This window comes from Arctopsyche grandis, chromosome 7, assembly GCF_051622035.1.
Source record: "Arctopsyche grandis isolate Sample6627 chromosome 7, ASM5162203v2, whole genome shotgun sequence".
In the NCBI taxonomy this organism is placed as follows: domain Eukaryota; kingdom Metazoa; phylum Arthropoda; class Insecta; order Trichoptera; family Hydropsychidae; genus Arctopsyche; species Arctopsyche grandis.
Window position 1 is genome coordinate 31,387,990 of NC_135361.1, and position 25,207 is coordinate 31,413,196.

Below are 25,207 nucleotides of genomic sequence, written 5' to 3' on the forward strand. Positions count from 1 at the left end.
TGGCTAGTTAAGTTAATTTATGTGCGTAATGGATTGTTTACAAAATGTTTATATATATATATATATATTTATACTATATAATATACTATGAGATCTATTTTGAATGTTGGTAGATTAAAAAGTATTAGAAGTTTGTTAGATGAATGGAATGGATGTGTATTAGAAATAGTTTAAATCTTAGTACATTGTCCTTTGTTTAGAAGTTAGATCATAAGTTATTTTCATAAGGATTATACAATAAGAAATAGAGATATCCATAGTTATTATACTAGAAATAAGAACAATTTAGTTGTATGTAGAGTAAGGAAAAGAAGATAGCTGGTGGTGTCTTTCACAGGGGTGTGCTCATGTACAATGCTCTTCCTGAGTGTGTCAGGTCTTCTAAGACAGTGGATGCATTCTTGCTAGGTTCGAGGAGACACTTCTGTGAAAGACAGTACATATAAATTTATACATATATAAAATTTTAGAGTTAATTAATTAAGAATGTATTTTTTAAATTGGCTAAATAGTTAAAATTATATAAACAAATAAATAATTTAATTTTTATTTTAATGCTTACTGTTCTAGATTGATCAGCGCCAGTTATTTGAACCTGCCGAGCAGTGCAAAAGATGGAAATTTTAACAAGCAGTCCAACACTGATTTGCATTCGTTTTCGAGAAGCAATAAAGAAGTCGTTGTTATAAAATCCCTATTGTGTTCCACTAAGCTTACTCAAAACAGTATGTACTAAATATATATGCTGTACTCTAATATTTGTATTTAAAAAGTCTGTAACATTAATTACATTATTTATAGGCGACTTGCTTGCATTGTTACAATGGCGTGCCCATCCTGAAAAAGTTCAAGATACGTTGCTACGGGTGTATCGCCTCGGAGATAAATTACTCTGTGAAGAGTTGGTCAAGTTTCTTCAAGATGTTCTCGATGCACTATTCGCTCTATTTTCAACAGAAGATGGAAATAGGTATTCATTATTTTATGACTTAACTGTATTGCATAAGTCGTAATTCTCCTTTTTTCTCATTCTAAGCATGTATGATATCTAATTTTATGACTACTTCTACTGTCTAATTACATACAGCTTTTGTATTCAATAGTAATTGGTTTATAATTTGTAATTTTTCAGTACTCCTCATTCAGGAACGGTATTCCTTGTGCTCGTATCAATATTCAGTTTACTCGACGAGAGCAAATTCCAACATTTCCGACCCGTAATGGATGCTTATATTGACAGCCACTTTGCCGCTGCTTTAGTATACAAGTATGTACATTTTAAAATTACTGTTACTTCATCAAATTTCGACATATTTATAATGTTGTCTAACATTACAGAGGATTGTTGATCTCAGTGCAACACTGCGCAGAATGGGCTCAAGGGATGGAAAACCAAGACCCAATCAGAAAATGCTTCAGATCTTTGGGTGTCATTCTCAAATTTGCCGTACAGAGTAGGCGATTATTTGCTAGAGCCAATGGAGGACAGTATGAAGATAGCTTCAGGAAGGAGTTAAGAGCTGCAGCTACGGCTTTGGCTAACATGCTACGTCTCAATCCGACAGATTCCATTTTGCCAGCACAAGTATATAACGGATGATTTGAAGTGCTTGTCGTTTGATGCAGAGGATTTGATTGCATTTTTGATTTTTAGATATCCTTGCTCGGATCTTGTGGGGCTGTCATGGAGCAAATTAGCGAGGCTCTTGGTCCGGCTGAAGGTGCCCGTGCTGCAGCGGCTTTGTTGGATGCTCCTCAATCGGCTCCGGCGTGTCCTCCTGCACTTGCTCGAGCTCGTCTTCAAGCTGCTCGTCAACTTGTCACCACTAAATTGTTTACTAGCGATGATGGTTAGAATTATTGTGATTTTGTAATATTTTTTCAGGTCGACTGAACATTATTCATTTTAATAAAACAGTCATTGCATATTATAATTTCTATGAGCAGTCACTGCATTAAATGAGTGAGGATTTGATATTATGAATGAAAGTTTTCCTTGGAATGAATCTAAACTAGTTTATTTTTGATTCCTTGCACACTATTTTTTTCTTTTCATTAACTTAGCATCCTTAGCCTTCTCCAAGAATATCTTTTATAAAAGAAAAGTGTCCTTTTAGGCCATCTTCTCATATCTATCCAACTTTCTAAGACATTGCTCTGTAATTGGGTGAATTTAGATTAGGTTAAGTTCTAAATAGTGTATTATCTCAGCACCATATTCTAATATCATTAATATGATTCCAGAGTCTTGTAATATTTTGCTGACCACCATATGTCGACACGTTCGTACTCATCTGCTGAAGCGGGACGAGCTCGAGGAGTGTGCTGATCTTCTGGGCGACGCCATAGCCGCACTGTACGAATACCGAGAGGAGAACAAAACAATATCTCCGGCACATCTCGATGTTCTATGTCTCGGAGTGCTGGATGCCCTCATCGATGCACTGCTAAATTTGGTCGGAAGGACTTCGCAAGTGCTGGTAGATACAAATTAAATAGTATATTTGATTATTTTTTAGATACATTCAGAGGTAGTACATATGTGGATTATGTTTCAATTTCAGGGAGCATTAACTTCATGCTTGCTCGGATTGTTGGAGCTGATAAATGCACCACAATTGAAGAAATTGTGCGATTCACTTGCTCATAAGCCATTGAAAGATTTTCTGATGAGAACCTTCTTACTGTTCACAAATTTAGTAGAACTTGAAGTAAGTACTGCAAAATTGTACATGTTATAGATTAGATGTAAAACTTTTTGGTTCTGGGTTCCGATTTCTTAAGTTCTGATATTTTAAGGTGTTTCCGAACGATTGGTTATTGATGCGTGTGAGCGGATGTGCTGCACTTCTGCGAGGATTGCAACTACTGGCGCCTCCGTTGCCGAAATCGTTCCTCGGGCCTGATCCACCGTTCGACCCACAGGTGATGTTTCGATCAAAAGCTTTAAACATTCATTAAACGTTCACATATAATGAACACATACGTTCACAGGTTTGGAGTGCTTATTTGGGCGCTCTGGTAAGATTTCTCCGTCAGCCGGCACTTCAAGTGGAATCGTGGGGTCGCGGCTGGCGAGCTCCGCTACAACAAGCTCACGGTGATCTGCGTGTACCAGCCGCTCTTCATTTACTCTCCATGTGGTCTCATCTGGGTAATGGCACGTTTCTGCTGTGCGTGTTAGAGTTTGATTTTTGCTTACATTTAGTCGTTTTTAGGTGATCAAAAGTTGGTGTTAGCTGGAGAAATGGTAGGTCCTCTTTTGGAAGTGACCTTGGTGGCGGAATTGCGCCGGGCTGCTCTTGGAGCTCTGGTCGATCTGATGGCTCGCGAACGTGCCGTTGCTGGTCATGCTCGGCGTTTGGAAGCGGCTCTCGTCGATCGGTTGGACACTCTAGTCTCTGATAATAAGGCTGATGATGAATATCGTAGACTTTTCAATACAATGTAAGTTGTATTTTAAGTGTATTGTATTTTTGGTAGTATATATATATATATATATATATATATATATATATATATATATATATATATATATATATATATATATATATATATGTATGTAGTTATTTTGTAATATATATAGTATACTAAATTTCATTTATGAAGGTACCATGGAGCTTCACACGTCATGATGGATTTTTAATTTTAGATCTTGCTAGGTTATATTTAGTCAATTGATTTTAAAAGGGGACAATTTAAATGCGCATTTATCGTAAGCATTTCATAAAATTTGTACAATTTAAATCATATAAAAATATAAATGTACAATTTAAAAAAAAATCTCATACATTCAAAACGAAACGGCAATAGAAAAAAATTATAATTAGATTATAAAACAAAAGATCACATTAAAAGTCTTATGTTCTTTTAGTACATATAATATTTGTACACTTCAAAAAAATAAAATAAGCAATAATACTAAAAACTTCTAATAAATAAATAAATAAATAATACTTTAGTAGAACTTTAATTTAGTGAGAAATTTTACAATAACATAATGTTATTATAACTTTTCTCTGCTTGATAAGCTACTTTCACAACATAAAAAATATTAAGCAACCTAAAATGAATGAAATGCGCATTAATGCTGAGCATTAAAGATCTCGCATATAGGATGTGCAATGTCTCAACCAGCAACCGTCCAACTTGTCCCATTCTGCATAATAATACATACTTTAATCTTAATAACTCGCGAGTTAAGAATTTGTGAATTAAACTGGAAATTTTTTATTGGAGGTTTTCAATTCTACCTTTAACTGCTCATTTTTAATTGTTAAATGATCGGAACATTTTTTTTATTTCATCCTACAAATAAAATATTGCCCAATGTGACATTTTTTATTCAACAGAAGTATACATATTTATTAAATGCGCAATTTCTTATACTCTAATGCGCGAATGATTCGTTCTAAGGAGCAAAGTATTTTTTTTAAATGCACCATTAAATTTTATTCACTTTAAAACTGCAGTAATTATGTACAATCATTTCATAAATATAGTCCAACCTAACATGAAGTCTTCTATAGAATTCTACATACCAATAGCGAAATCGAATGTATCTCCACAGTGACTTGCATATTACATAGTCTATTACGTAGTCTGTAGTTTCGTTGAATTAGCATTTTTCAGCTATTTTATATGATCATTATCCTTATCATTTATACTCGGATACGATTTCATATCCATTCAGCTAATTTTCCTTATTTCCCAATTTCCATATTTCGACCTTCCGTGTGGCCTTTCAAACTTTTTTTAGGCAATATTCAAAACCTTTCCATCCACTAATAGATGAAGACCTCTCCAACACTCTTCAATTCTTTATTCTGAGCAAAAATTGTCCATCTAATGTGACTCATTTTCATTACTTCATCCTCCTATCTCATTTATATTCGTTATTGATTCCAGTTTGCACTTCTGGGTACTATTTTAGTATCTCTCTTGTCCATTTTTGATTTCAATTTTTTCATCATATCAGCTAAGCCATACTTATCCATTGTTCATCATATCAGCTAAGCCATACTCAAATGCACCGCTCTATACTTCTCCGAGTACATTGAATATTTATATATTTATTTATCTAATCTATGCATATTATAAATACATACATAGATTAGATCATTTTATTGTATTTGAAACACACGAGTCAATGTGTTGTTTAAAATTTCATGCTTGTCATGGATTATGCACAGGGAACATCTCAGTGCAGTGTAAGTATTGTGATCTTAGCGTAGTTCGACGTTGTATCGTATACAATATATTGCACGGAATCAATTCAACATCACATGCACGTGTCATTCAATTGTGTGCCATTACGATTAGGTTGATGGAGAGGGTTCAGGCTGAAGAAGGCGGCTGGAGAGAAGCTGGAGCCGCATTCGTCGGATGCGTTACTCGTTTGCTCGAACGCTTGTTGGACTATCGTTCCGTGCTGCAAGGCGAAGAAAATCGAGACAAACGAATGGCTTGCACTGTCAACTTACTAGTACGTACTCAATTATTGTATATTTTAATACAATTTATATATTCTCGGTACTAAAATATAATATATTATAGAACTTCTACAAGAATGAGATCGACCGGAAAGAACTCTACCTACGATACATATATCGCTTGCATGATCTACACCTGGCAGCTGAGAACTATTCGGAAGCCGGTTACACTATGAAGGTTTTTATAAATCACATTATACATATATTCCTTATCTGTATCTTAAAATAGATAACATATGTGATTGTTTAATTATAATTAATGCTTATAGCTGTATGCCGATATGTTGAGTTGGGACAGCTCTAACACCGTTGCCGATCCAAATCATCCAAATACACCGGAATGGGAACGGAAAGAAATGTTGTACCATAAAATAATTCAGTACTTTGATAGAGGAAAAGTAAGCTATTTTCTATTTAAAGCGTATTTATTATTATGTGTATATTAAACTGAGTGATGTTGTTGCTATTTTTTCAAGTGTTGGGAAGCTGGAATACCTTTGTGCAAAGAACTAGCCGATCTCTACGAAACTAAGCTTTATGACTATGGAAAATTGGCGCACCTACTCCGCACTAGAGCTCGATTTCATGAGAACATTCTAACCCAGCTCAGACCGGATCCAGAATACTTTCGAGTGGGATACTACGGGCAAGGCTTTCCACTTTTCGTCAGAGTAAGTTGTATCTGAAATATTATATCAAACCTTCAACTCATTTTTCTATGTCAATGTCGAAAAAATATGTTAAATTGGATTCAAACTGCTGTGATGTACGAAGTTTTTGCTGTTACTTTTTATTTTATTTAAAAAAATCAATACAACAGAGACTTAACAGGTAGCCCTAAAGCGTAACTGTGGTTTTAATACAAATATAAGTATTCATATAATAGGAATAACAAAAATTAAATTAAAATCAAGTAAGAAATATGTATAGTAAAAAACAAATAAATAATAAAGATAATTATATCGTGCTATGTAGGATGTGTTCGACCAACTCAAAATAACTGTCATTGAAGAGATCCAAGGAATGTGCCAGTAATTTGAGGAGTCGAACAGCTCTCGAGAGGGCGGAGTTCATGAGCACGTTTCTTTTAGCCCTAATTGGCAACAATATATCATGCTTTCGCAAAACCCTATGATTTTCCGGGATTTATAATACGTACAAGGAAACATATAATAAGTACAAGGAAATAGCGCCTCTGTGGCGGTTGTAAGTGACACATATGAAATCAGAAACTGAGTATATCAACTGATAATCTACAATATATTTTCATTAAAAATTGAGCCTGGTATCACTGCAGCTTCAAATTCAATGACAAACTAACATAACCTTAAATTAAATCCACAGAATAAACAATTCGTATACCGAGGACTTGAATACGAAAGGATTGGCGCATTCACGACACGTCTGCAGGCTGAGTTTCCGGCAGCTCAGATCTTGACTAAGAATTCTCCACCCGACGATAACATACTGAACTCTGACGGTCAATGTGAGTAGAATTCGAATCCATCAAACCGATCATTGTAATTTGATGCTAATTTGTACTATTTTCATTATTCAGACATTCAGATTTGCAACGTCCGTGGTGTGGCGGCGACCGGTGCTGGCGGCTTAGGCCCGTCAGCTCCTGAGGTCCTGACGCGTCATTATCAAGCTCATCACCTCAAAACGTTCCATTGCGACAGGCCGAAGCATAAAGGACCCGTCGATAAAGACAATGAGTTTAAAGTACGATTTGTTATTTATTAGCTTGCAGTGTTTGGTCTTGTCCTTGAGATTTTGACTTTGTTTAATATAATGAAGTTTTTTTTATGTAAAACCATTCTGCTTTTGTAGAGCTTGTGGATTGAGCGAAGCACGCTGATGATTGAAAACGAACTTCCCGGTATTCTGCGATGGTCCGAAGTAGTGCAACGTTCCGTCGAAGAAATCGCCCCGATTCAGGTATAGTATCATAATTTCCTTTGTATGTACATATGTACGTTCATTACAATTGATACATTATTATATTCTTCTAGTATGCATGTGAGACTATGGAAACTGTCGAGAAAGAATTGCGGCAACTAGTGGCCCTTTACACTGCTGAGCCGACTCGTAATATCAATCCTTTCTCAATGCGACTTCAGGTATGAACATTTCTCAACGACTTATCACTGCTTTTCTTCGTCGGTTTATTGTATTTGAAATTTGTTTTAGGGAATTATCGACGCTAATGTTATGGGTGGTCCGAGTAAGTATCAAGAGGCATTTTTGTGCAACGAATTCGTGACAAGATGGCCGAGGTTGAGCGGAGAAGTGTCGAGGCTACGTAATTTGCTGGCAGCTCAGGCCCGACTCTTGGAGGCTGCTCTCGCTCTGCATGGAAAGCTTGCACCAGCCAGTGTTCAACCGCTTCATAGGTAATGTTGAAACGGACTAAGTTAGCTTAGGTTAGGTTTAGAAAGGGTTATTAAGGATTAGTTTAGGTTCAAATCAAAATATGTATTGATATTTTAAGTATAGTTAGATTAGGGAACTTTGAGAGTGGAAGTCCCTTAATAATAGGTTATCAGTATACTATACTAAGACAATAAAGCTGAATGAAGAGATGGATCCAGATGAAGATCTAAGAATCCGCATCGAGATGGCTAGAACAGCATTTGTAAAAATGAAGGCGGCGCTTACAAACAAGCATCTCAATGTTCATACGCGGTTGAGATTCGCGAAGAGCTACGTCTGGACAGTATTACTACACGGATGTGAGACGTGGACTCTGAAGACCAAGATGATCAGCCGCATCGAAGCTTTTGAGATGTGGGTCTACAGGCTTATGCTGAAGATTCCGTGGATCAAAAAAATATCAAACGAAGCTGTCCTCGGCATGATGGGGAGAGGCATGAAACTTGTTTCTGTTACCAAGCGGAGAAAGATGGAGTAACTCGGACACATGATACGGGGTCCAAAATACGAATTTCTCCGTTTGATAACCATGGGGGAAAATAGAAGGAAAAAAATGGATTGGCAGGAAAAAGTTATCTTGGCTTCGAAACATGCGCATGTGGACCGATATGAGCGCCGAAGATCTGTTCCGAGCTGCTGAAGACCAATACGGATATCTTCAAATAATCGACGAGGTGGTCGCCAACGTCCGGATGCGGACAAGGCATTAACAAGAAGAAGAAGAAGCATCACAAATTTGTTGAATATTATAAAATGCTACCTACATAGTGTATTTCTTACAAATTTGCTGGGTATCAAAAATTTTGTTGATTGTCCATAGATGTCTCGATCGTATTCTATATTCTGTTATGTTTGAAAATTTTTTATCAATATATACAAAAATAATCTAACCATACGTGTCGCTTTGGAGTAATTCCTGGCATGGCACATATTATGCTGTACAATTAAATAAAAAATGCCACTCTGCCTGAAGAAAAAGATCTTCGATCAATGCGTTTTGCCATTGATGACGTATGAATGCGAAACTTGGACATTGAACGCTAAGATGCTACACAGTCCAATGCACTCAGAGAAGTATGGAACGCTGTATGCTCGGCATAACGAGGAAATACAGGAAGCATTATACGTGGGTGAGAAGTATGACAAGGGTAGTGGACATTGTAGATAGAGTAAAAAGACTGAAATGGCAATGGGCGGGCCACGTGGACAAAAGAAGTTCTAGAATGGTACCCGAGAGAATGCAAAAGGGTAAATGGAAGACCGCAGGGAAGATGGGTAGACGAAATTAGGAAAATGTGTGGGGTGAGATGGATGAGAGTTGCGCAAAACAGAGACGAGTGGAAGCGTGTTGGAGAGGCTTTCATCCAGCAGTGGATGGTGAGCGGCTGTGATGATGATGATGATGATGATGTATGTAATAAAGGCCAATATACACGGCGTAACTTTAAAGCCACCCAAAGTAATGAAATCAATATAAGAAAAAAATATTATACTCCAGATTTTACTACTTTACGTATTACACATTATTAATTACACAGAAGTAACTTTAAAATGGTAACCAATGCTGTGAAGGTTTATAGTGCCTTCGTAAATCAAGTTGAGCAATAATTAATGGATAGCTTTTGATTGTGATTTTTTCCTTTTTTTTTTGTATTTCAGACGTCTTCTTGAGCGCTTTGGTCAACTGAAACAATCACTAGGACCTTTGGCTAGAGTTAAACGCCAACAATCAGAAAGCATCGTCAAGTGAGTAGTCATGATGGTTTGCTTCGCAATGAAGTAAGTCGTTCAAGTTATATGCATCATTCAGATACATACATTGATTTATTTCATTCAACAGTACTCCATTACCACCCGTGCCTATCGAACGAAGAGCTCAAAGTCTTCAGACCGAATCTGCCGATAGTACAAATTATGAAGATTCACACCTTTACACCAGACCAATCGTAATTTCCGTTACTTTTTGATATAATTAGCTTAGAATGAGTGCAATTTATAAACAATTCCTTTTTTTATAGTATTATTCGGAATCAGCAGAAGGCATTTCACCACCTTTACGTCCACCTGCAAGACATTCCAGGTATTTAAACTAAACATAATATCGATTCAACAGTACTTGTCTTTAGTGTAAAGAGAACTGAAGCATTATTTGTATTGTAGGGAAGTAGAAAATGGTGCAATGTCACCGCCTCCTGATGCTCCAGCACCACCTTTACCACCGCGAAGCAGTGGCAAGTATACCAGAAAATCGTCAATTCAAAGCGAAGGCTTTTTTTATATTGAATCGCATTTAATTTCAGGTGCAGATAAACGCTCATCCATGGACAACGCCCCTCCGAACATACCCAAGCGGATACACAAACACCAACAGCCCGATGACAACAGTTCGGCGTCCGTCACACCAGATCTGAGGGACTCGGGCATATCAACGGCCAGTCTGAGCGAGCTGACTGGCGCGTTGACCAACCTATCCTACGAGGAGTATAATCCGTGCCACTACAACTCGGATTCGTTGGACTTCAGCAAGACGTCAGATCTGAACGGCAGCTTCGCGTACACGGAGACCGTCAATCCCAACTTTAAGCTAGACCACTTCCTGAACATTGTACCGAATCCGGTGGCTGATGACGCTGACGATGGACCACCTCCAATACCGCCGAAGATCGGAGCTATGGATCGTAGCGAGAACGGGATCGTCATACCAGACGGCTACGTTACGCCAAAACTGAGAACTCAAGATAGCAACGAGTCTGAAATTGTTTAAATTATTTCAACATTCCAAAATTGAACAATAGTAGTTTCATTTCTTATATAGGATTTTTTTTAAATATTGACTTATAGATTATTTTGTTTTTTTTTTTATATTGTATTATACTACATTTTATTTACCAAAGCACTATAGAGTTAGGGATTGCATTACCGGTTTACCGATTTACCGGTAAATTTACCAAAATTTCGACATTGGTTATTACCGGAAACTATTTTATAAGTATATCATTGCATTAAAAATCGATTCAAATTGCATATTCTGGACTAGGTAGTTAAGAATTTGTTTATTTTCAGTTTGAAATGTTCAAAATGACTAAAATTTTAAGCGTGATAAAGTTTTTAGTCTAAACATCATTTTTTACGACTGGCAGCACCGCTTTTTTGACTTGCTCTAATACGAATACGATATATTGCAACCTAATAGTAACTTATTGTAATAAGTTACTATTAGGTTGACAGTTCTCTTGTGGCACCACTGATGCATTCGTAAGAGTGACTACACTGATGCATGCTTCAGAGTGGCAACACATACCAACCAAGTCGTAATAAATGGGTAATTGGACTATTCGTCACATTGGGGTGGTCACAAAGACAATTTTTGCCATGAAAATCGCGAATACACAATATTTGGCACTCAAGTTCTCGTTACTATGATAGTTATCGTTAGTATGATGGACTTTTCGGCTGCCAGATGTTCCGTTATAGAGATTTTAGTGACTTTGTGACCAGTGCTTTGTGACCAGTAATCACCGAATCAATAAATGCGATCAGACAGTTATGATTATTAATTATTACGAATGGACTTTATATGACATCATTCACTTGAGATGTATATTTAATTATTTACGGTTCAATCTAGGTTAAAGTTTTTAGGAAATGTATCACCTCCAGTTATCTAATCCACGTTAATTTCTTTTTCATTTACCGGTATATCGGTAATGGGCGAAATTGTTTTCCGTTTACCGGTAATTTGCAATCCCTATATGCGTTTTTACTTATTGGTAGTTTACTATGGAATGTTAGGTTAGGATTAATCAATTCATTCAAAATATGTTCTGAATTGTTTGAAATATAGTTGATTTTAAATGAATTGATTAATATATATAACTTATGGATTCCTATTATAATGAATACCTTGTATGAACTCTGAATGACGGTTTATAAAACACGGAATCAAATTATAAATCGGTTATTAGAACAGTTCTTTTCGTAGTGCTTTCGTAAAGTAAATGTGTATGATTTTAATTTGAAAAATTTTATCAAGATGATAATTTTTATAGACTGAATATAAATATTCACGATGATTACAATGATGACTTCCAAATAGATTTTATGAATATTACTATTTTGTATTTGTATTGTACGATATGAATCATAATTCTGTATTGATTTCGGTAACTCAATTTGCAAAACTATTCCCGCAGTGCAATCATTCAAAAGTGTGCCAATTTTATGAATTTCGAGCACAAAAAAATATTAAACGAATCAAATTGCAATATTTTACGTATTATTAGTATATATATATATATAAATATTTTTGTTGATCTGATTAATTATTTTATTCATTTTAGTATTGTGATATGCATTTATTTTAATTGAATTGTGAATAATATTATATATATTTTTTTTATTTGACACGTAACGGTGAAAATATACTAACAAACGTGTGAAAAAATTATATGAATATATTAGCGATATATATATTAGTGAAACATAAAGTAATCGTCTCATACTCCAAAATTTCGTTCAGTATTAGGATAAATGTACGGTATCCAAACAACTAAACACAAATCAGATGAGCACAAACTACAATTGCTGTGTGCAGTTGTCTATGTGTGTATTCGTCTCGTGTGCAATTGTCATGGAACCAAATGTATGTATGTATTTATACGTACGTACATGTTTGCCGTTTTTCTTTAATATCATATCAAATTAAATATGATTTCGTTTAAGTGAGATTATACTTATATATGACGGGCTGACAACTAGACTGGTACAAGTGACATTTTTAAAAAAATCTGGTTTTAATGCTATAATAATAGCATATATGAAATGCTATTATTTTAGCACTTAAACCGGCTTTTTTTTTTAAATGTCACTTGTAACAGTCTGGCTTTCAGCCCGTCATATATACATATATGTATGTATGTAATTCCAAATTGATCTTATTATATTATAGTATATATTTTCATAGTGAATTAACTTGCATTGCACGTTTCGATATGCAAAAATACTCTTGTATGTAGATAAATATGAATAGATGGTAGATCGGCGCCGGCTCGATGCAATTTTGAGACTCACCGTGTGCCGTAGATTAGTCTATTGTTTATCACATTACAAATACACTTAGTTGTGAAAGGCTCGATCTAGGAAACCCCACCACTTATAAGGCTCGGTGAAATGATTGTGTGACGTCATTTGGATGTGTGGTTGTGAATTTGTGAAACTTTGTATTTTTGAAAGTGTACTTTTTAAGGTTTTCCGTGTGCGTTTCGTTTCGGTGCTGTCTTTTCGATATTTTTGTATCGTTGCAAATTGATCGATTTGTTTTTTGATAATGATAAAAATTTCGACATATCCCGCGTAGTTGCAACCGTATGAGTTTTAGCGAGTGTATACTTTCAATTGCCAAAAAAGTAGGGAGTATTAATCATAAATTTAATTATTCTATGTACTTTCAATATTTTTTATGTATAGAGTGACGCATATATAGCATTATAATTTTAATAATCAATACATAGGCGCAATAAGGGCGAGATTTAAGCTACCCCCCCCCCTAAAAATTATAATTTTTTGTTACTATAATAGCTTTTGATAGAAAATTATGTACTGAGTTATGTATCAGTGGCGGCTCGTTTGTAAGGGCAACCAGGGCACTGGCCCACAGACATTTCGGTGCCACTTTAGTATGCGGTCTACCTTTGAATCGCAGTCGACTATTTTTTTTTTATTTGTATCGTAGCAACGAGCTGTTAATTATAATTTTCGTTTTGAATAGGGTCAACCTTAACTGAACTTAACCTAACCTGACCCTTAAATAAATAGGTGTTGGCTGCTAAGATATCTTTTTAAATTTCATTTCATCAATATTTTCGTAAAAAAAACATATCTTAGCAGCCAACATCTATTTATTCAAGGGTCAGGTTAGGTTAGGTTAAGTTAGGGTTGGCCCTATTAATTTAAGACTAGGTCGTTAGGGTCGGTATTATTCAGTCTCACTATCACACGCGAGAACTGAGACAGTGAGACCGCATATTAAAGTAAAAACTTGAAGGTAGATCGCATATTAAAGTAGATATGTGAAGGTAGACCGCATACTAAAGTGGAACCGACATTTCTCCCAACCAAACAAGAATATAATTTTTGTATATTGTTAGTGTCTCAAGTGTTTGTTTATCCCGCTCACTACGCGATTAGTAGAATCGGTTCGTTGTTCAGTTCGGGGCAGTCGATCATCTGCCGTGGTCCCGTGGTCGCCAGCTTCAAATAACCTATATTCTCTATACGATTTGAAAAATACACGACATCGTCAATGTTTTTCGAAAAAAATGTAGGGGGGGGGGGGTTCTAGCCTCCTTGTGCCCCACCTGTTTTTAAGTCACGAGCCGCCCCTGACTGTTATTTATTATTTTAACCATAACGCTATATATGCACCTAATATCTGTATATTGGATTGTATTGAATTATTTTTATTTCTGATTTTATTAACAATAATGAAGTATTATTGCATTGTGATTGTAATATGTATTTTTATCGTATGTAAATGTATTTTTTTTTTAATGATAATTCAGCACAAATCGTTTGCGGAATTTATAAAAAGCATATTTTTTTATAATTAAAAACAAACGAATAATTCGACCAAAATTTTAATCCTTTTCTTTTTTTATAAGTGATTTTATGGATTCATAATTAATTTTATATAAAATACTGACCAATTTCAGTCAAAATCTAATTTTAGTATTACAATTGTTTTTATAGCTTTTTTATTAAATCAAACTTCAATAGTGCTTCCAAATACTTAACAAATCATACAACAGAATCGAATCCATCAATATTGAGCTCAAATTTTTTAAATAAATCATTCTCTTGATGATTCTGCAGTGAATTTTTTATAACGATTCCGGGTCGAAGTCGTCGTATATAATAATAATATATATATTTTATTAAAATTTGGCATCGAAGTGAATGAATAAATTGCAATAATATATTGGTAGTGTATTTGAATAAATTGCTCAAAATCCAACCGATAATACGGCGACGCAATTGATTTGTCATCATTATTATTATAAATAAAATAAATACTGGTACAATTATTCAACGAACCAATTACTCTTATTCAGTACGATATATATTTATAAATAATGATAATTTATTTTGTTTAAACGTTTGTATGTTGTATATAGGAATATATTATTACATTTTATAAAAACTGAACCCATCGCTTTAGAGTAAAACAGACAGGCCTGCTCCCAGCAATACGACATATGGTAAGACTCGAGTCTACAGCTGATCAAAATTTCATCTACCACATGTTTGGGATTGGGGATTGGGATACAAATTGCGACAAGTTGAATCAATTTTACTACGAATCGCTACATTTTTTATATACGATACCTATTTTTTTTAAATTTAGATAATATTTTCGACTCTTTAGGTAATTTTACTCAAATTTTACTAACGGTATTTAGGATTTTTTCCACGTTTTTATTATTATTATATTATATCTATGGATATAAATTGACGTTTTTGTCTCAACTCTTTTTATATGTATGTATGTAACTGAGTTTCGTAAGTTTTAAGCTAAATTTAATTGATGCGTAGCTAGTAATGAATATTCAACTTAAGATAAAATACCTAAATAATGTAAACTTTCTGACCTCTTTGAAAGGTATTCCAGTTTAGTATATATATATTTGTATATTTGTGTGTCGTCTTTGGAAATTTGTGACAGATGAATCAACGATTTATATATATTATGATTAGTATTACGTTTTTCAATATGCGAGGTGACATCGATGTGTTTGACATTACATTGCTTTCGTTTAGGTTGTTGCGCCCTCAATGGTGCTTCTGTGCACTATTAATTGCCAGTCAGTTGACACTAATGCATTGTTTTAGCTTAGGTGGCTAACAACTACATATACCATGGCCAACAAGTGTACCTTTTCCTAAACTATAATGAATTTTACACTTTTTGAGCAGGAATTTTAGTCTCATAAACCTGAGCTTTTTCCAATGTTATCAGTCAAAGGTTCCTGGAAACATTTTGCTATTTCCAGTAGTTAAATACTTTCATAAATAAATAGGAATGTGTTTTTGAATATTAGTAATAGAATTTGATTGAAAAAATATAAATAAGGGCGAAATCACACAGAGAGGTACGTGGAACGTGGTTTTTTTTAATGCTTTTAATCATGCGAAAAAAATGCAGCATCCCTAGCATACATTCATGGCATACAGTCCCAAAAATCACCCCCTGGAGTGTTTTCGGTGATATTCTGTCCTTGTATCTATATAAGCTTGACAGTGATTGATAATGGCTAATCCCATATTTGAATAAATGTAAGAGAAAGTCAAGACCGCGTGCCGTGCCGTTCATCTCTGTGTTTTTGCTCTAATAGTAATGTGGGATTTACTTTTATAACTCACAAGAATGCATGTATGAGTGATTAAGTTGGAATGTATGAGTAGAATGAATGATAAGGTTGGTAACATGCCATTCGTCGGAATAGTCTGTTTAGATCGTTGCGGCTAGAGACATGTTATAATAATAGAAGTGGCTTTAGGCTTCGTATTGTCGTCAAGTGGCAAAAGTCTGTGGACATTTCATAATAATTTGCCCGACAGTCGTATACTTGATGCTCGACGTATATCCGATTGTTTCTTAATTTTGCTCGCAAGATAGGCAAGTGCATCGTTAAAAATTGCACAATGCATTCAAATACACACAATAAACAACATGGGATACATTTTTATAAGTAAATTAATCATTTTAGTAACATATTATTCAATTAACATGGTATTTTGGCTGTTTTTAAAAGTGTCATGGCGACTGCATGCATTCTACATACAATTTCAGGGGTGGCACCAGAGAAATGTAAAAATTATTTTTAAATAAATGTAAAAACATTTCTCTTGGTGGCACCGAATACTCAATTATATTAATAACCAATTATTTAAGTTTAATTTATATAAACATCGTTCATTTTGTATTATAAATACTTTTGTTGAAACTATACATTGCACGTTAATTTAAGAGTTGCCAAAGACAGACAAATGCAAAATGCAAAGTGGATAAAAATAATCCGCCAATTGAGAAAATAACGGATTGGCTACCAACGTCCAACACCGCCAAATTCTAAATAAATTTATATCAAAATAAAACTTTTATTTCTGTAGTGAATGTGTGATGACCCCGGTTCTATTCCGTGCGTGTATCTATAGTTATGGAAACGTTACGCGTATAATTGACACAGGAAATGTATTGGTAAAGGCGCTTCTATTATTATAACATTTCTCTAGTTGCGGCGCTCCGTCAAGTAAACAATGTTTTAAGTTGCTCAACGAGTCTCATTTTACACTACCGACTCTAGCTGCGATGGGCGCATCATCAAGTAATTGTTGATTCGTTATTATTTCGACAAGTTCGTCCTACATTTCTTCAAATATGAAAATAACTGTCAAACCTGTCAATACAACGCATTTTTTTCCCTTACACATGTGCGCTTTATGTGTTCATGCGTTGTTGTTTATTTTGTACTTGGTTATGTACAGTGCGATGCGGTGCAAACGATCGACAAGCGCCAGACAGACTGAACCATAGATTAACAACACGTGTACCTTATGCGTGCGTACTGCTCGCACTTATACTAAGCGAAATCTATCCGAAGTCCCGATATACCTACCCTGTATACGTTCTGTGCTTCTGATACTTTAGTTCCGAATTTTGCCTTATTAAACTCGCCAGAAAGATCCAACTCACTTTTAATAATTGCATCTGTGCACATCGAAAGGTTACTCGTTATCTGATGTGCAATCTATCATTCGTGAAGTCGAGAATCGCGTTTAAAGCAGCCATCCAGTTAATCTGTGGTTCAGTCTGTCTGGCGCTTGTCGATCGTTTGCACCAAACCCGTACAGTGTGGTTTTTTTTATTAGAACAGTGATGTGCGTTGTGTTGTGATGTGATGTTGTTGTGCTATATTCATGAACAACCGTCTCGTTCTCCGACGAAAGGGTCTCTTAGACTGTATTCGTTGGGGGGGCCTCATGTTGAGGGCTTTAAGGGTCAAATTCCTTGACCCTTAAAGCGGGCTTAGAACCGCCTATGTCTCCTTACAACTAACATGTTCTCGGAGGATATGAGTCTCGAATATTTACTTGTTTGTATATGTATACTACTCATTTCAATATATGTAGCTCTAATGACCATCGAGCATCATCTGTAATAAAAAACAGGTTGTCTTGGATGGTTATATATTATTTTAGTTTGTAGTTTGGTTGATAACATGTTTTAATAATTACAATGTGCTGTTACTGTCAAACGTCTCCGATGACACCTCGCATATATTATATGTACGTAGTTCAACATTGTTTTTAAACACGAGTGCAATTTATTTTCATACTTAGATTTTTAAATACATACCTACCTGCATATTATATTTTGCAAATGTAATATATACATACATTTATGATAAGGACTCGTATGGCCGTCTATCACTGCGACTCGAAACATTGAAACATGTCAACGATACGTCCGCCGAGTGATACCCGTAGTGTGAACGAGTGACAATTTCTACATACAATATATTATACTTCTATTATATTATACATTTGTTAACGATACACTTGCTGTTAATTAGATGTAATCAGATGGCTGCTTAACTTTCAAAACGTGATCGATTCACACAGGATATATTTCAGGTGAGCGGGAACTTGTGTTCATTTTACATTTAATAATATAGTATATATATATGTACATTTGATACATATGTGTGTATATTTATAGTTCACCTCTGTTGATCACTATACTCCTTTTATTTTTATACATTTAAATAAAACACATAAGATGCATTTGAATTATAAACTGTTTATATTATAAATGCGTGTATTGTGTGAATGCATATTTTCTTACTAACGATACGAGCGTAACTCTTAAGGAATTTATCAAAACTTGCATAGTAATTGAGATGTTTAATGAATATGTAATAATATTGTGTATCAAAAAACAAAACAATAAAAAAAAAGTGTAATTGTAACAATGGAGTTAACGACATTCAATGAAATACATGACTAGTCATTTGTAAAATTCGTGACTGTTTTATTATTCGCCGTCTTTAAATCCCTTGCACATACATACATACATACTGTGTTGATAGAAAATGTCGACATTTGAATTTTCGTGACGAATTGACATTTGTACAGATCTGTGTCCTTTCGAAGGTGTACTAAAACTGTAATCGCTAAAAGCATGCGAGTAACTAGAAACTGTAGTGAATGTTTGTATATTATTTTATTTTTATTTTTATATATGTAGATATGTATATACCAGGAAGGCTTGACAGCAAGACTCCAATGCGCCTTCCTGGACAATTAATTACAAACAATGCAGGATTGACTGCTGAAGAACACGAAAATAATAATTAATTACAGAATGAATCCATTGACACATCTATGGATTTAGATTTTGTACATAATTTTTACAAATTATATACACAATAAATACAGAAGATTTTGTGACAACAAGAAAGATGATTTGTTGCCAATTATTAGGAACCGTTTCAACAATGATCAGATAAAATTAGCAAACTCTGATAAGAAACGATCGATTTAGAGTCACAAATACCCCCAAATCTAACCAGCAGTATGGCGGATCGAACCAACTGATCACTTGGTGCTAAAAATACACGCTACCATTAAGCCACACTGCTGGCTAAATATAAAAGTAAATATGTTACAGTGAAACTGTTATAATGTTGATAACTGGCTTACCTCGATAAGATTGTTATTAATCCACAAGAACAGTCGAAATATAATTTTTCTAAGTGGAATTTTATTTAATTCTCATATAAAGACAATTTAATATATTATCCCTATTAATTCAATTAAGATTCGTGTAAATACGAGTAAATAATAGTAGCGAGTTTTTAGCTCGCAATTTTACCGATTTAAAATTTGGCGCACTTCCAATTTTAACCCATTTAAACGAAAACAAAAAATAGTGTGGCAAGAACACTATCCCAATAAACATGTTTCAATAGAAAATACTCAATATAAAATAGTATTAACAGTGGGAAAAAATCCCAATTGAAAATACGTACTTTTGACTTTTGATTTGAACTGGACGACTACTTTGAGAGATTTGAAAGCTGAAAAGTACTACAAATGAAAGATAAAATATCCAACTATAGATTCCAATATTCATTTTGAACAGGAAATTGACAGATTTTGAGACATCGACCGAACAACACCAAGATATAGAAAAATCGCGCGATTTAAAAAACACATATCTCCGAATCTCGAGCCAATCAATATTTTTTATTACCAGATTCGTGTTTACTGGGCATAGATCTATAAGAAAAGTCATATCTCATCTTTGAACCATTTCTCGATTCGAACAGTGTAATCGATAGTATGTGACTACTTATTCCCAAGTTCGATACTCTGAAATTCACCGTATCAGATAAGTAGACGATGTGTATTAATTAAAAAATAGTCCGTGATGTGGTCCAAAATAGACCCCGATCGATTAAAATTACTACAATAATATTTTGATGTAGATTTAAATTTGTCGTTATTGTCAGTGCGTTGATCGGTTTGGTCGAGAGCGGCGAACTCGCGACCATTCCCGCCGTCTCGTCTGCAATAATGCGCAAAGTAAACGTAGAAGTTGCGCGGTCGAAAATCACAATAATAACGAGGTGCAGTGCGGTGCGGCGCATTGATTGCGGGGGTACATTGCAGCGGGCGCCTACTCTAGGCACGTACAGGGTGGCCACCGCGCGTCGTGACGCAATATTTTGCTGCGGCATAATTACAATGTTTCCAGCGGGACGGACTCCAGTGCCGCCAGCCCGCACAAAAAACCAAAACTTTATTTATTTAATTCATCAACATCGAACATTCACCATTTGCGAAAGCTAATTTTGCTCCATAATCCCTGACGGCAGTTTCCCTTATTTGTGCATTTTTTTTCATTTTCAAGTTGGTAGTGTTAAGTCGAATGATTGGTTCGAAACCGTCACTGATATTTGTACGGAGAGCTTCGTTCAAATTTTTCAGCGCTGAAAAATGGAAAATGATTCGACGCACGTTCGCCAAAGTTCGAATGAACAATTTTACAGTGACGTAGAAAATATTTTACACGCTTGCGAACATTCGCTCTCGGAAAAGTCTACCGATACAGTCGATTTAAATTTTCCATACAAAGCGAAAGCTCAAGATGGCCGCTGTGTGTGCAGACTTTGACATTTTGACAGTTCTACTTTTGGTCGTAACTCGTATTTATATGGCTGTACTTACTATAATTCCTCGCAATATTTTGATTGAGTTAAATCTACTTACGCATTTTATTGTTAAATCAGCTCGTAGACATGTTTGATTATTTGAAGTTGTCAACTCAAAAGTGATTCTGGAGTGGATGGGATTAAAATGAATGCATCACGATGTGTCCCTGTTGTTTTGTGTCCGCCCCCTCTAATAAAACGTCTCGTTATGTCGGTTCGCGGGCCGGCGGCGAGCCGAACCGACTTTCGAACCCGAACCGAGCCCGTAAGTAACGCACCAACCAACCGACAATTTCGCCACAGACTTCTTTGGCGAATATCATCACTCCACTCAAAACTCAAATTGATAATAAAAATTTAACTTCCCCTTCCCTAAATAAATTAAATTTAAATAAATATATATGCATTTCAAGGCTATTCGATTGAAATACAACTCAATTTTGATTTTTATGGTAAAGGTACTATTCTCCGTCTGGGGCTCAAGTTGCTAAAGTTTTTTTTATTAAAATCTGAATATGATTAGAAATAGCACTAGATTGGCCGTGCTAAAGATTTGGTTTAAAAAAGTACCTTCTGCGCGATCGATAGTGCTCACTACTATAGTCGATCCCATATACTTACGATCTTTTTCTTCAACAGAGTGGCATTTCTGATTTAAAAACAACATTCATCCAAATGCACTCCATTCTAACTTCGGTAATTGGATTATTAGTCACATTGCGGTGGTCACAAAGACAATTTTTGCCATTAAAATCGCGAATACGCAATATTTGGCACTCAAATTCTCGTTAGTATGATGGACTTTTCGGCTGCCAGATGTTCCGTTATAGAGATTTTAGTGACTTTGTGACCAGTGCTTTGTGACCAGTAATCACCGAACCTCTAATTTCACACGTCTCTTTATCTCTTCATATTTACTACTGGAAATGTCAATTATAATTGACATTAAATAAAATAATTATTTGGCCTAAATATAAATAATTATTTACGACTTCTACCGGTTTACCATCTAATGCAGTGGTTCTTAACCTTGTTGGAGGTACTGAACCCACCAGTTGCATATGCGCATTCACCGAACCCTTCTTAAATGGAATCATATGAGTCGGGTGTGTGTCTTGACTTCCGCCGAACCCCTGATACTGACTCACCGAACCCCTGGGGTTCGATCGAACCCAGGTTAAGAACCACTGATCTAATGAGATGCTATCAGGCATGCAATAACTATTGAAAATTAGTTTGGCCTTATCTACGTTAATTTTTAATCCTACTTTCCTACTTTTCCTGTCCAGCTGCGTTAGTCTGTTAAGTAGGTCAGCTGGATCGCGAGCTATTAAAACTATATCGTCTGCGAACCGAAGATGATTCAAGAAGCGACCGTTAATTTTTTTTTACTCCTGCCGTATCCCATTCCAAGTTCCTGAAAACTCCCTTAAGTACCGCATTGACAGCTAAAAATATCATGTAATACTAATGAAACTGAAAAGAGTCAATATTTTTCGTTAGTTTGTTATATATTCAAGAGGTAGTGTCAAGGGTTGGCACTAAACACATAATAAAATTATCGAATCGGTTAACTACATTGAGTGTTTGTACATACCGGTAAACGGCCAATTTCAAACATCGGAATTACGAATATTTTATTTTTATTTTATTTTATTAATTGAAAAATCAACAGACAGGATGTACATATTTATGTATAAAAAAACAAATAGTAAATAAATAATATATGTAACATCCGAGTCCAATAATAGATTTTTACAAAAATGAAAAAGATAAATATAAGGAAAACAAATTAAAAAGTAAAGAATAAAGGCATGACAAAATATGTAGAACATTGCATAATTAAACTATAGTATTAATATGGAATTTATGGCACGCGAATTCCCGTTAGCGTGATTGTTCACGGTTGACTCTCGGTGAGTGGAATTTTTGAGTGTCAGATATTCCCTGTTTGAGATTTTTGTGACGTGTGCGAGATTGTCATGTGCGAAATCGTCACCGGACCCGACATATTACATGGAGGGTACCCTGAATTGATTTGTAGACGGGTTTTGGTCTTTGGAAAGCTTTTTTTCAACTATAATCTGCATGGGCAACGCCGGTTGGTATTTTAAAATAAAATTTGAAAACAAATACTTTCAACTAAGTATCTTTTATATGGTGAATGCTACCGTATATGTTTTTGCATACATTTTGTATTAAAATTTTGTTTTTTAGGTTATGATGTATTATCGGTGCATCTTCCACTGTGCCACGAAGCTCTCGTCGTGAGGTAATATCCTATAAAAATCATAATACGGAAAAAAATCTGATCAATATAATAAAAAGCATCTCCCATAACAAAAAGTATGTACGTTGGCTTATAAAGAGCAAGTCACTGGTTGGATGTTGATGTGAAGCGTTTGTTTTGCTTAAATATTATATCATTTGTAAACTAACTTGATAATGACATCATTTAAAATTGGGATAACATTTTTGGCACGGTTGTAAAATAAATTACACGACATATGTCAAAACGACATTTAATGTCAAATTAACATCCCTAAAATAGCTCGCACGACCCAATCGAGATCCGCCCGGAAAATCAAACGTCAAATGGGTCAAATGAAATCATATCCAATTACATTTTTACTGGCCCCTATTAGTGAAATTATAATTTTTGACAGTTGGATGATAGCGCGTCGCCCCGCTCCTGTCCATTCCCACTCTCTTCATTGGTCCACACATCGCAATATCCATCCAAACACATCGTAATATCTTAGCAGCCAACACTTATTTATTTAAGGTTAGGTTAGGTTTTATTCATTTAAGATTAGGTTGTTAGGGTTGGTGTTTTTTTTAGTCAAATTGTATTTTTGTTACTGGCAACCCATTTGACGTTTGATTTTCCGGGCGGATCTCGATTGGGTCGTGCGAGCTATTTTATAGAGGGGCACTGTTTTTATTTGCAGGGCGAAGTGTTTTAGAGATGGTCACTTGCATATTATGACGAATACCTAATTTACTGTAAATAGGGCTATTTTGGCGGGTCGATAAATGGTACTGTTACGTACGCCGCGGATTAAGCGAATAGAATCCCATAGACTGTGTGACCGTTCAAGGATTATCTGTAACGGATATCTGTTAACGGATTAACTAAGTGCATACCGTGCGACTGGTATAAGTGGTTTCAAGGATTAGCGACAGGCTAAGTGGAGATAAGCTAAACAATGATTGCACTTCTCATACCGTGGGAATACATATCCGAATACGTGACTATACAGTAGGTAAACAGATTAGACGTCCTGAGAGATCTACCCCTTATAAGGCGGTACGTAGGCGATATCATGTCATTCTGGACTGAGCACTGCCAGTGCGTGTATCTCCTTAATCAACAATAAATGCTGTGAGACGACTGTTGGCCTTTTACTTGGATCCTCCACCCACCCCTATGCAACAGTACCATTTAAAATTCACCCATATACTGTCTTTCAGATATTTTACTAGCTTGAAGTTCATTAGAGTCCGATAAATCTCTTTCAGAATCTAATGAATCTGCCTTTACTATGGGCCAAATTTTGATACAAAAAAGTACTAGATCCGTGCACGGATAATCGAGAGTTTTTCAAAGTTGACTATTTATTGATATTACTTTCAATATCAACCTCATCCTTCAACGCTGGCGAAACGCCGATGCATCCAACAAGTGATGCAAAATCTCTTCAGCTGTTTCCTGCACCGAGTTGCATCCGAGTGCATCATTACGTACAAACCCAGACCATCACACACTGATTCTCACTCCTCATCATCATCAACGACCGAGTCAATAACATTGTTTGATTCGATTCGAATCAATGGAGACCGATTCAAACTTTGAGCAACAATTTGGTTATACAACTACGTACACATGTGTTAGTGTGTAGAGTATTTTATCTTATCAATATTCTGATAATGATCATCTTAACTTATCGCTTCTGTGCTGATAAGATGTAAATATATGTCATTTAATAATCGCAGCTATCAATA

General features: G+C 35.3%; 1 protein-coding gene across 1 annotated transcript in view; it reads left to right on the plus strand.

The window, feature by feature from the left end:
• Positions 1-12,197, plus strand: part of spg (dedicator of cytokinesis spg) — an 80,647-nt gene extending 68,450 nt beyond the window's left edge. Inside the window, exons 12-35 of the mRNA XM_077435151.1 lie at positions 571-725; positions 802-970; positions 1,133-1,267; positions 1,339-1,585; positions 1,655-1,850; positions 2,245-2,480; positions 2,565-2,711; positions 2,800-2,925; positions 2,995-3,154; positions 3,219-3,447; positions 5,323-5,485; positions 5,557-5,670; positions 5,762-5,890; positions 5,969-6,163; positions 6,837-6,978; positions 7,051-7,217; positions 7,326-7,433; positions 7,508-7,615; positions 7,686-7,888; positions 9,588-9,674; positions 9,769-9,874; positions 9,947-10,008; positions 10,089-10,156; positions 10,229-12,197. Of these exons, the coding sequence (XP_077291277.1) occupies positions 571-725; positions 802-970; positions 1,133-1,267; positions 1,339-1,585; positions 1,655-1,850; positions 2,245-2,480; positions 2,565-2,711; positions 2,800-2,925; positions 2,995-3,154; positions 3,219-3,447; positions 5,323-5,485; positions 5,557-5,670; positions 5,762-5,890; positions 5,969-6,163; positions 6,837-6,978; positions 7,051-7,217; positions 7,326-7,433; positions 7,508-7,615; positions 7,686-7,888; positions 9,588-9,674; positions 9,769-9,874; positions 9,947-10,008; positions 10,089-10,156; positions 10,229-10,692 (3,916 nt within the window). The 3' untranslated portion in view covers positions 10,693-12,197. The remainder of the gene's footprint in view (positions 1-570; positions 726-801; positions 971-1,132; positions 1,268-1,338; positions 1,586-1,654; positions 1,851-2,244; positions 2,481-2,564; positions 2,712-2,799; positions 2,926-2,994; positions 3,155-3,218; positions 3,448-5,322; positions 5,486-5,556; positions 5,671-5,761; positions 5,891-5,968; positions 6,164-6,836; positions 6,979-7,050; positions 7,218-7,325; positions 7,434-7,507; positions 7,616-7,685; positions 7,889-9,587; positions 9,675-9,768; positions 9,875-9,946; positions 10,009-10,088; positions 10,157-10,228) is intronic.
• The last annotated feature ends 13,010 nt before the right edge of the window (positions 12,198-25,207 follow it).